We start from the raw sequence: 12,756 nt of genomic DNA, 5'->3' as shown, positions 1-12,756 counted from the left end.
ACTTTTCTTTTTTCATGTGTTTATTTTTTTGCCCAGTTTGGTGGATTAAAAAATTTAAATTGTGGCAACAATGCACTACATGCTTTTCTGCAGCTTCTCTGCTGAAGTCTATGGCCGCGTACACACGGGCGGACTGTCCGCCCAACTAGGTTCGTCCAACAGTTTGACAAACAGTCCGTTCAAAATTAGCATGAACGGACTTGACCACACACGACGAACGAACAGTCCGCTGAAAACTTGCGCGATGACGTGAACGGCACGTACGACGGGACGAGAGATTCGAAGTCCAATACACTGCAATGCAACCTTCGCCGTGTAAATTCTTTCTGAGCATGCGCGAGACTTAGTTTCTCGAACAAGCCTACACACGAGCGGACTGTCCGCTCAAACCAAGTTTCAGCGGACAGTCTTACGGAAATTCCGAAAAACTTTGTTCGTCAGACTGTCCGCTGAAACTGTCCGCTGAAGCCCACACACGAGCGGACTGTCCGCTGAAACACTGTTCAGCGGACAAAGTTGGGCGAACAGTCCGCCCGTGTGTACGCGGCCTATTGAAGCAAAAACACACCGTTTTGCTTTTAAAGTCCGTGACCCTTTCCAAAAAATGCAGCGGCTGAAAAAAAGCATAGATGTGAATTTGTCCCATAGGAAACCATGGTAAACGAATTCTTACATATGTAAATTAATCTTGCCTATCTCACTGCACCTTCAGTGTCACTTACAACTCTACTTCCTACTCCTCTTACCATTGGGGTCCCCAAAGGTTCTGTCATTGGACCTCTCTGATTCTTGATCTACACCTCCTCCCCGAGTCAGGTGATAGCCTCCCATGGCTTCCACTACCATTTCTATGCTGATGACACCCAAATCTCTCTACCTCTTAGCTCACCCCATCAGTCTCCTCACGCATCATTGATTTATTAACAGAAATCTCAGCCTGGATGTCTTAACACTTCTTCAAACTCAATGAAGCTAAAACCAAGCTCATAATATCATCCCCCCCCCCCCCCCCACATGGCCCTTCCCCTGACTTCTCTGTCAAGATCGATGACACAACTATCAGTCTGTCCCCACATGCCAGGGTGCTAGGTGTAACCCTGGACCCTGAACTGTCCCTCCAGGCCCACATCCAATCCCTGTCCAAATCATGCCGCCTTAACCTCCGCAACATCTCCAGAATACGCTCCTTTATAACCAATGACACCACCAAACTTCTAATTCACTCCCTGGTTATCTTTTGCCTCAACTACTGCAACTCCTGCCTCATTGGATTACCTTTACATAGGCTATCCCCCTTCAGTCCATCATGAATGCTGCTGCAAGACTCATCTACCTTAAAAATCGTTCAGTGTCCTCCGCTCCTCTCTGCCAATCACTCCACTGGCTTCCACTCACCCAATGATTAAAATTCAAAGTACTAACAATAACTTACAAAGCCACCCACAACTCTGCCCCCAGCTACATCACTAGCCTGATCTCAAATGATCAACCAAGCCGCTCTCTTCGGTCTTCCCAAGATCTCCTACTCTCTAGCTCTCTTGTCACCACCTCCCATGCTCGCCTCCAGGATTTCTGCAGAGCTTCTCCCATCCTTTAGAACTCCCTACCCCAACCTGACTGTCTCCTAATCTATACATCTTTAGACGATCCCTGAAAAGCTCATTATTTAAAGAAGCCTATTCTGCTTCTAACTAATACACTGTTTTACTCTCTCCCTCAGCTCATCCCCCACAGCTATTAGACCCCTTTCACACCACACCGCCCATAGTGTGGGCGGTAAAACGGCGCTATTTTTAGCTGCGTTTTACCGCCGGATTTGCGGCGCATTTCGGCCGCTAGCGGGGTGCTTTTACCCCCTGCTAGCGGCCGAGAAAGGGTTAAAACTGCCAGCAATACGCTGCAATAGCGGCATTTTGCCAGCGGTATTACAGCGCTGCCCCATTGAATTCAATGGGGAGCAGCGGTGGAGGAGCGGTAAACACACCGCTCCTTCACCGCTCCAAAGAAGCTGCTGGCAGGACTTTTCCCTGACATCCTGCCAGCACACCGCTCGGGCTTTCACACTACAGACAATGGTGCAGCTTTTTTAGGGCAGATTGCAGGCCCTATTTCTAACCCTATAGCGCCTGCAAAACGCCCTGGTGTGAAAGGGGTCTTAGATTTTGTATCAATTGTCCCTCGCTCTTAGATTGTAAGCTCTAACGAGTAGGGCCCTCTGATTCCTCTTGTACCAAATTGTATTGTAACTGTAATGTCTGCCTTCATTTTGTAAAGTGCTGTGCGAACTGTTGGCGCTATATAAATCTCGTATAATAATAAATGGACTGCAGTGCGTTTCTGAAAAAAGCAATAAAAAACGCACAGGTGTGAACCGAGTCTAAGGCTGGGTTCACACTGCTGCGGGGGGAGATCCGGATGTGATTCGCACAGCAAATCACATCCGATCTCCGTAGCACTGCGAGTTCAGCCATACAGATAGTATGGCTGAACTCGCAGCTGTCCCGCAGCAAACTCGCACAGGACCCTTTTTTGGGTCCGCAACGGAATCGGATCGCATGGGGGTTCACACCATGCGATCCGATTCCTGTGCGAGTCGGCAGATCGCACTGCGATTTGCCGACGGATCTGGGGGTGTCATTAACATAACATTGACACCCCCAGCCGTCCGCATAGGGCAGTGTGAACTGCCGGCGGGAGGTGAGCGATGCGGGAAAACGCCGCGGATTCGCGGCGTTCCCGCATCGCAATAGTGTGAACCTAGCCTAAAGGACAATTAAAATGGCCTGTAATGCCCCGTACACACGATCTGAAAATCGTACGGAAAATACCGCTTTCAAAGCGATCGTATGATAATCAAGTCGTTAGTACAGAGCTTTCGAGAGCCGATTAGGACAGTTCATCCGATATTATTCTATCGGACATGCACGGAAAAATTTTTCGTACGATTTTCGTTTAATCAGTACAGCTATCGTTCGAAAATGCAATACAAATGCATTACAACACATGACATCACTTCCAAAAATTTTTTCTGTCGTGCGGGAATTTTCGTGACTTTAGTAAACTCATCAGATTTGATCTGAGATTAGCATGCAATAAAAAACGGACGATCATTCGTCCGATAATCTCATCGTGTGTATGGGGCATTAGGCTGTATTTAAATTAGGCCTGAAGTTCTGAGAATTTACAGGCATAGAGTATCCGGTGTGTGAGATGTAATATGCATTTAATTGACCCATCTGTCTGTGCATGAGGAAATCACATGGTTTGGATAGATTAGGAAAGTTTGCAGGTCATGTCCTCACTGAGGACTCCAGCTATATAATGTTTATCAGCTGTTGGCGGACATGCAGGTTGATCAACATTTGCCTGGAAAAGACATCTTCATATTGTATTAACATGCCACAAGTGCTCTGTTATGTTCTACAACCTCAGACCAATGACAAAGTAAAAAAACAAAGACAAAGTACAAACACACATGGATATTGTATATAAACTATCTATTTATGTAAACACTTGAAAGTGTTTTTAAACCCTTATATCAGGGATATGCAATTAGCGGACCTCCAGCTGTTGCAGAACTACAGGTCCCATTAGGCATAACAAGCCACAAGCATGACACCCAGAGACACAAGCATGATGGGACTTGTAGTTTTGCAACAGCTGGGAGGTCCGTTAATTGCATATCCCTGCCTTATATATACCGAGTGAAGGGACTATTCTCCGGTACTACACAAAGATGAAACAAATCCTCCTACCTACATTGGACCTGTTTATCTGCAGTATCCTCTTCTATACATCTGTTCAAAGTCCAGAATTTATAAAACTTGTCTGAGCTGTCAGAAAAAAAGGAGAGCTATGAATGCACTCTGCAGAGCTCAGTGCGGAGAGCTCTGAGTGCTGATTGGAGGGAAAGGACACACCCAGCTTCACACAGTGCACAGGAACAAAGCTAAGGCTGACAATCTGCTGTAGCTCCCTCCCCTGTCCCCTTTTTTCTCTTGATGTCAGGAAAAGTTGTCAGAAGTGACTCATGCTGATAGCAGAAGAACAGAGCACTAGACAGAAATGTCACTTAGACTGGATTCACACTAGTGCGAATTGAATGTGGGTTTCCCCACATCCAATTTGCATGACAGGAGAGTGTGCCCGCATGCGCAGTACACAGCACACACAGATTCCGAAAATAGCCGAGGATGAACGGCGCCTGCGACGTGAGTCCAGGTTCTAGCCCCACCATCCAAGTAGACATAGAGCAGGAATATAAAAGAGCCGAGTGCAGCGAGGCCGAGCCCGAAGCGTGGCGAGCGAAGCTCGCCCTCGAGGGGCCCTCTAATTTTCCCAACCCTATGTCCGCTTAGATGGTGGGGCTACCACCTCCACTCACGGCGCAGGCGCCGTTCATCTCCCGGAGATTTTTCAAAGCTTCTTCTGCCCCGTACTGCGCATGCGCAGTACGGGGCGGACACTATCTGCCAGAACACCGGTTCACACATCTCCGTGGCGGCTGTGGAGTGAATTGCACAGGGGTCCTGTGTGTCTTTGGCTCAGTTTCAGGTCCGAATTCAGGCGAATATTTGGGCCTGATTCATCTCTGAAACAGAGAACAGGGGCGCACTGGACCCCTGCTGTGAGCCACATGCGAATTAAGTGTGAACCCAGCCTTAGGGGTTGATTTAATAAAACTGCAGAGTGCAAAATCTGGTGCAGCTTGTGCATGGTAGCCAATCAGCTTCTAACTTCAGCTTGTTCAATTAAGCCTTGACAAAAAAAAAAACCCTGGAAACTGATTGGTTTCTATGCAGAGCTTCACCAGATTTTGCACTCTCCAGTTTTAGTAAATCAACCCCACAGTGCCCTTAATTGAGACAAGTACACACTATAGAGGGATATGCTTTGCTCATATTTAAGATCTAATGCCCTGTACACACGACCGATTTTCCCGTCGGAATAAACAGAATTCCACTGAACCGATCGTCAAGAACGCGGCGACGTACAGCACGTGTGACAGGACTAGAAAAAGGAAGTTCAATAGCCAGTAGCCAATAGCTTCCGTCTCATACTTGCTTCAGAGCATGCGCCGTTTTTGGTCCGTCGGAACAGCATACAGACGAGCGGTTTTCCCGATAGGAATTGGTTCCATCAGAAATATTTAGAACATGTTCTATTTCTAGGTCTGTCAGAATTTTCGAGAAAAAAAAAAAGTCAGCCGAGGCATACACATGATCGGAATATACGATGAAAAGCTTCCGTCTGACTTTTTCTGTCGGACATTCCGCTCGTGTGTACGCGACATAAGGGTTTAGAACCACTTTATTCAACCCATGTGACATTTACTTGGGTACTCTTTTCAGAAGCAGTATGTGCTGGACTTCCAATGTATTGGCCAGTAAGAGGAACAACTACAAGCTTGTGTAGACATTTTCCATTTATATCCCATTCATGTACCTTTTACCAAAGGTACAACATAGTTATTTGATATCAAAGCTATGTATTAATAAAATAGTTATTAATATAACTACTGTAGTTTAGATTGTAAATTCTGTTTTATATTTACTGAAACCAAAGGACATTTTTTAATTTAGCATTATCTTATACTGTGTACTGCATAGATTTCTATTCCTGTTTTCTAACTGATTTTGTTTATTTATATCATGCTTTTCAGAATAATAAAGACACAAAACACATGTTTGAAATCATAACCATATGCATTGTCTTCTACCACCCATAACAATGCTGTTATATTTATTTAAAATGGCTTCATGTCAGTCACTAATGTGTACATAAATTGGCCCATAAATGTGTGTATATTATATATATTCTCTCTCTCTCTCTCCTATATATATATATATATATATATATATATATATATATATATATATATATATATATATATAGAGAGAGAGAGAGAGAGAGAGAGAGAGATACACACATACATACATACACACATACATACATATATATATATATATATATATATATATATATATATATATATATATATATATATACACAGACCATTAGTATAGTGTGCACAGAAATAGTTTTTATTTTAATCTCTAAGCCCTTGTACACACGGTCGGACATTCCGACAACAAAATCCGTCGGATTTTGTCCCGAAACTGGTGTTGCATACACACAGTCGGACAAAGTTGTCGGAAAATCCGATCGTACGTAATGTGATGACGTTATTTATTTACAATGCTACTACGTTCAGGCTAGTAGCCAATAGCTTTGGTCTAGGAATTTGATCTGAGCATGCCTTGCACTTTGTCCAATCGGAATTCTCTACAAACGGTTGGACAAAGTTCGATCGGGTCATGTTGTCGGAAAATGTTTATATCCAGCTCTCAAACTTTGTTGGTCGGACATTCCGATGGAAAAAGTCAGATGAAGCCCACACACGGTCGGATTATCCGACAACACGGTCCGATCTGACATTTTCCGTCGGAATATCTGACCCTGTGTACAAGGGCTTAGACTGAAATGTCTTTACTTCAACTCTAATTTAAGCAGGTATAAAAAAAGATTTATCAAGGTGTATGAAGCCAACAATATAGATCATCAGAAAGCGTCCATTAAAAAGAGATGCACATTCATCTATGTAAATATAAAACCGTCACAATATTAAAGTCATCAAAAATAGTTCTTCAGGAATCAATGATTGTCTTCCATGGTTTACAATTATGAGCTTTTATATCACTTTGCTTGACTTCTAGAATAAGGAACATAGATATATTTGCAATCTAAACATTTTAAAGAGGAAGTAAACCCTGATGGGTTTACTTCCTCTTTGATTCCCTGCAAATGTAAAGCATAATGGACGACTATGCATCGCATAGTAGTCTATTATGTGTCACTTACCTGACACAGGAGCCAGCGAAGTCACCGCTGTCCCCTGTAGTTCCGAGCGTCCATCTTCTTGGTAAGTCTCGCTGCTCCGGCACTGTGAGTCGCCGGAGCTGCGATGACGATGACGCACGGGAGCCGACACTTGCGGCATATCGCCGCGATCTGCGGCCTGCCTAGTGCGCGGTGGCTGTCTTCGGGTAAATATCTCCTAAACCGTATAGGTTTAGGAGATATTTCCTGGACCTACGGGTAAGCCTTAATCTAGGTTTACCTGTAGGTCAAAGTGGTTTGTAAGGGTTTACAACCACTTTAAACAAACAGCTTGCACTGTTTTGGTATAAAATGCACCATCCATTTGTACGACAGTGGTGTAATTGTGATTAATGCAATATTATTTTCCTGGAGCTCATAAAAAAACTGCTGCAGACAGATTTTGCAAAAATGTTTCTCATGTGTTCCAAAAGTTGTGCAGCATGCAACAAACTCATATACCGGTGTAGAACGTGTACTTGAATTTGGTGCATTGCTGTGTGAGACACTTTGGCAAAATCCGTGTGCACCAGTTTCTGTACTTCAAAAGAGAAGTAATTAAATCCATTTTTGTAAGATATAAACGGTCGATATTTTAAATTTTGAATTTGGCGCATTCAATGCACCACAATGTAGAAGTGGTGCAATTTAGAACTACCTGAATTTGGTAGTCGCTGTCAGAAATAAGTTGCAGATGCTTCATGAATTTGGTGCAATGCATTACCAAGAAGGGTTGATGGCAGAAAAGTCTTGTAGCAGCTTTACTAAATTCCCCTTTGCGTGTTAATATTGGGTCAACTATACCCTATTGCCCTATTCAAATACCTTTCACAAACCAAAATATAGATAATGGACAGGTGAAAGTAAGGTCTTCATAGAGTAAACAATAATAATAATAATATTAAATTATAATGTGTTCCTTGAAGTTTGGTACTACATCCGAACCCCCAAGACATCCAACTCTACATTGCCTCCTTACTACAGTGTTTGATCATAACTGATCACGTAAAATACCTAACTTTGCAGAGAGATGTAAAGTAATCTGATCTGAATAAAATTTCGAATTTGCTCAGAATATAATAAATGTACTTCTTTACCTGTTTTTCCAACACCACTGCCCCCCAGTACCACAATCTTGATGTTCCTGTTAGGGTCACAGTCCAGGAGAGGATATTCAGGGATAGGAACCAGCAGATAGTTGTGAGAATACTGGGACATAGTCTGTCAGAAATATCACAGGCAATTATCCAGCTATGGCGGTTATGTGTTACTATTAAGTTCCACGGCTTCTTGATGCCAACACCATGATTTAAAAAAGTAAGCGAAACTGGTAGAGACTTCCCTGGGAAAATCCAACTGTCCCCACTGAGGGTCTCCTTCAGAAGCAGAAGAAAACTTCTCTCTCCCAGCAGAGTGAAAACCGATTCCTGCAGCCGCCAGCCAATCAGGATACACGCTTTGACATTCCAAGGGGAGGGGTTTTGGGAAATGGTGATTTTAACTGTATCTTCCCAGATAAGTTATTCTTTAGATAACCTTCTATCCATTCTGCATCTTTTCTAAAAACTCTCCAGAACTGCTACAAAGAAGAAGAACAAGCGCACACAAAGAAACGATATAAACGATTAAAATAAATATCACTCTTCTATTTTTCCTTGCTGTTTCTTTAAATTAATTCAATTATTAAAATGAATACATTCAATTCAATTAATACATTTAATGAAATTATTGATGCACATTAAAAAAAAGTGTGGTATATATTTATGTGTATTTTTTTTCTAATATAACACTACTAAACTTTATTTAAATATAAATACATTTTTTTTTTTTTTTTTAATATATATTTTATTAGTTTTCAACAATGGGGCAAGGGCCCGTTTAACATACAGCGGTAGCATAAAAATGGAGGTCGCAGCCTCCTAGTCACACATCTTGATAAATACGGTACATTTTTTAGATTGCAAGCTCTAACGAGCAGGGCCCTCTGATTCCTCTTGTACCAAATTGTAATGTAACTGTAATGTCTGCCCTCATGTTGTAAAGCACTGAGCAAACTGTTGGCGCTTTATAAAACCTGTATAATAATAATAATATTACGTTAGAGCCCTGCAAATTGCCATGAACATCCGCCACTATACTAAAATACCATATACCATTGGGTGATGCAAACTGGTGTAGGAAGTCAGTTTTTGGCTGCATGGTGGATTATAATAGATTGGTATAAAGTCTGCAATTCTGTACAGAAATGGTTAAATAAAACTGTTCTCTTCAGTTGGAGAAAGAGTTCAAGCTTCAGTGATTTAATCCTTATTCTTCTGAGACGCCCTGCTAGAGGGAGACACAGAAGAATAAGGACTCCTACTCTGTGAGTCAATTGTAAAACATGCAGCCTTTCATCCACTGCTACAAAACTCACTATTAACCGCTTGTCCGGATCCCAATGATGATCAACTTTCCAAAACATCTGCCCTATCAGTTTGTACTCATATAATGTGCTGTACTTAAGATTTTAGAGACACTAGCACAGCTCTATATTGGGAAATAAGCAAAAGGGCCAGGGCATCTTTAAAGTGTATACATAGGCAAAACTTTTTTTTTTTTTTTTGATAGGGTAAGGAAGTGTTATAAACCATTTCAATAAATTTTGTTGCCGTCCAGATCTCCCTTAAAGCGGAGCTCCACCCTAAAGTGGAGCTTCCGCTCATTGGAACCCTCCCCCCCCTCCGGCACCACAATTGGCACCTTTCAGGGGGGAGGGGGGGGAGGGGGGGGGCAGGTACCTGTACAGTTCAGGTATCTGCACCCACTTCCGGCATAGATACCCGCAGAAGCTACGCCCCTTTCTGCAGAATCTACGCCCCTTTCCGAAGGTCCCCCGCTGTCTGCTGGGAAACACACGGATCCCAGAGACAGCGGGGACCATCCTTATTGCACAGCGCGACTCGCGCATGCGCAGTAGGGAACCGGGAAATGAAGCCGCAAGGCTCCACTTCCTGATTCCCATACGCAAGATGGCGGCGGCAGCACCCGAGAGACGATCGAGAGATCGGCTTCGGGTGCCGACATCGCGGGCGCGCTGGGTGGGTAAGTGTCATTATTTTAAAAGTCAGCAGCTGCAGTATTTGTAGCTGCTGGCTTTAAAAAAAACAAAAACAAATGGCAGACTCCCGCTTTAACCTTCTGCCCTGAAGACACAAGTGAGACAAAACGAGTGGAATGCCCCGATTAGACACTAGCAAGTCACCGTAGCAAATTCATCAGTTGGAAGATTCACCCTGGTGACAGCAATTTGGATTTTTCTTCACTTAATATTTCGGTGACAGTGGTCCCCAGGGCAAATAGAGTGGGCGAATTAACCCAGCAGGCCAGGGACACAGACAGCAATAAAAACCTCGTCAGTTGGCTAATCCCTCCACATTCTGTCTGAAACAAAAAAAAAAAAAAAAAATACTGTAGTTTTGGCTAAATTTACACATTTACACAAGGAAACTCATACTGAATAAAATATGGCCCCTTCATTGCTGGCCACCATTTGAAAAATGCTAATTTCTGACCCCTTCTGCCTCTAGTACTCCAATTGCCCTGGAACAAGCATGCAGAAATCAAAATCACAATGAAGTCAGAAATTGTGCGTTTGCATATTTGTGCAGGCCCTCAGAAAGTTTTAAAGGCACTGAATAAGCAAGCCTGCCAGGCAACTAACATTTTCAGAAAGTAAGGTTAGTAATGGAAAATGTTTCTTGTTACACAATAGCATCACATGACTGTGGAACAGCAGAGCCTGTGCTGTCACACCAATAAGCAAACAAGTATGTAAAATTTGAAAAGTTTACACTGTGGTGAACACAGTTCAAATATTGCCCTGGTCTTTAACAGTAATGGTCAGAAGCATAAAAGATGACCCTGTCTTACTTGTCTACAACACTAGACAGTATATGTTCTCCAGGCTTCGCCTCTCATTGTTGGCATACTTCCAAAGGGGTCTTTAAAGACTAGTTTCAACAGGAATGGACCACGACCATGAACCTGTATAGCAATCTGTGGCTGACCAAATGTGTTGCACTAAGTGCTTCATTTATACAAGAAGTACTGTCAGAGGTCCTTGCTCCATTACTGAAGAGCACTCACATAATGACATGCAAGCTTCTTTCAAACAGTCATTTTTCAAACAGCTAAATAACGTGGTTCCCAGGGGGCAGGTCTTTCATGCCCTGGACCAGTGATGGTGAACCTTGGCACCCCAGATGTTCTGGAACAACATTTCCCATGATGCTCATGCACTCTGCAGTGTAGTTGAGCATCATGGGAAATGTAGTTCCATATCATTCAAACATAGAGTAACGCAAGCCATGATTCACGCTAAAATAGAGGCAACCGTACTAGATAAAGTTCCCATGTTCGAATCATTATGGCTTCCTTGGATTGAACACTACTTACCACATGGTCTAGACCAGTGATGGCGAACCTTGGCACTCCAGATGTTTTAGAACTACATTTCCCATGATGCTCAACTACACTGCAGAGTGCATGAGCATCATGGGAAATGTAGTTCCAAAACATCAGGGGTGCCAAGGTTCGCCATCACTGGTCTAGACCAATCTCTTATATTCTCATGAAACAACTAGTCAAACATATATCTTACCCCATATGTTACATGTAGAATTTATTAACATATCATTTTCTTTCGTGGTCTCCTCCCTCCACAACCCTTATATATGCTTCCCCCACCCTTGCTTTCCCCACACCCTCTCCTTTTACTATATATAGATGTACAAGCGAAATGAATCAGTTATATATTTCCTAATGTTATTACTATAGAGGAGATTTTAGGGATGGTTTAATTAAGTATCTTTTATTCAGGGAATAACCAAGCCACATGGTTGGATCTTGGCCCTGAATTATCTACTTACCTCTCTATACCTTCCTGGTAACAACCTTTCTTTTACCCTATATTATACCAAATCTCCTCCAACCCTAAACTTTGAAATTATAATTTTTACTGATGTATCTAATCCAGTTATCAAACGTTATACATGTTTATTTTTAGCTAAAATGTGTTAAACTAATATATCCCAAATTACATGACTATTATTATAGTATTCACCTCCTGTTAATATAATGAGAAGCCTCATTTCACACTTTTATACATTCTACTTAAAGAGGAAGTAAACCCTGATGGGTTTACTTCCTCTTTGATTCCCTGCAAAGATAAAGCATAATGGACTACTATGCATCATTATGTGTCACTTACCTGACACAGGAGCCAGCGAAGTCACCGCTGTCCCCTGTAGTTCCGAGCGTCCATCTTCTTGGTGGGTCTCGCTGCTCCAGCGCTGTGATTCGCCGGAGCCGCGATTACGTCACTCCCGCGCATGCGCACGGGAGCCGACACTTGCGGCATATCACCGCGATCTGCGGCCTGCCCAGTGCGCCTGCGCGCCGCAATGTGCGGCGCATGCGCTGTAGACAGCGGTGGCTGTCGTCGGGTAAATATCTCCTAAACCGTATAGGTTTAGGAGATATTTCTTGGACGTACAGGTAAGCCTTAATCTAGGTTTACCTGTAGGTCAAAGTGGTTTTAACTATAAATCTAATCTGTAGGTCAAAGTGGTTTTAACTATAAATCTATTGTATGACTCTTTTTATTGCATTATATTCAATATAATATTTGAAAAGAGAAATGTAGTTCCAAAACATCTGGGGTGCCAAGGTTCGCCATCACTGCCCTGGACTCAAAGACTGTGGGCTGAATGATACTTTTTGTCAATCAAACCTAAAGACCAATAGCAGCAGCAGCAGCAGAGGAAGAGTGATGAGTCTTTGGGGAACAGTGCAGAAGAAGAGGTAAATATTGTAGTGAAAGCTGCATCTTTTTGT

At 42.8% G+C, this 12,756-nt stretch overlaps 1 protein-coding gene across 1 annotated transcript in view; it reads right to left on the bottom strand.

The window, feature by feature from the left end:
- Positions 1 to 8,410, bottom strand: part of LOC143966048 (ras-like protein family member 11A-like) — a 63,071-nt gene extending 54,661 nt beyond the window's left edge. The window contains exon 1 of the mRNA XM_077474348.1: positions 7,977 to 8,410. Within this exon, the coding sequence (XP_077330474.1) occupies positions 7,977 to 8,097 (121 nt within the window). The 5' untranslated portion in view covers positions 8,098 to 8,410. The remainder of the gene's footprint in view (positions 1 to 7,976) is intronic.
- Positions 8,411 to 12,756: the final 4,346 nt, after the last annotated feature.

This window comes from Lithobates pipiens, unplaced genomic scaffold (assembly GCF_037356315.1).
Source record: "Lithobates pipiens isolate NorthernLeopardFrog02 unplaced genomic scaffold, aLitPip1_a1.2 Scaffold_1, whole genome shotgun sequence".
In the NCBI taxonomy this organism is placed as follows: Eukaryota; Metazoa; Chordata; class Amphibia; order Anura; family Ranidae; genus Lithobates; species Lithobates pipiens.
The sequence above is the reverse complement of the archived record's forward strand: the minus strand, read 5'-3'. Positions and strand labels throughout refer to the sequence as shown.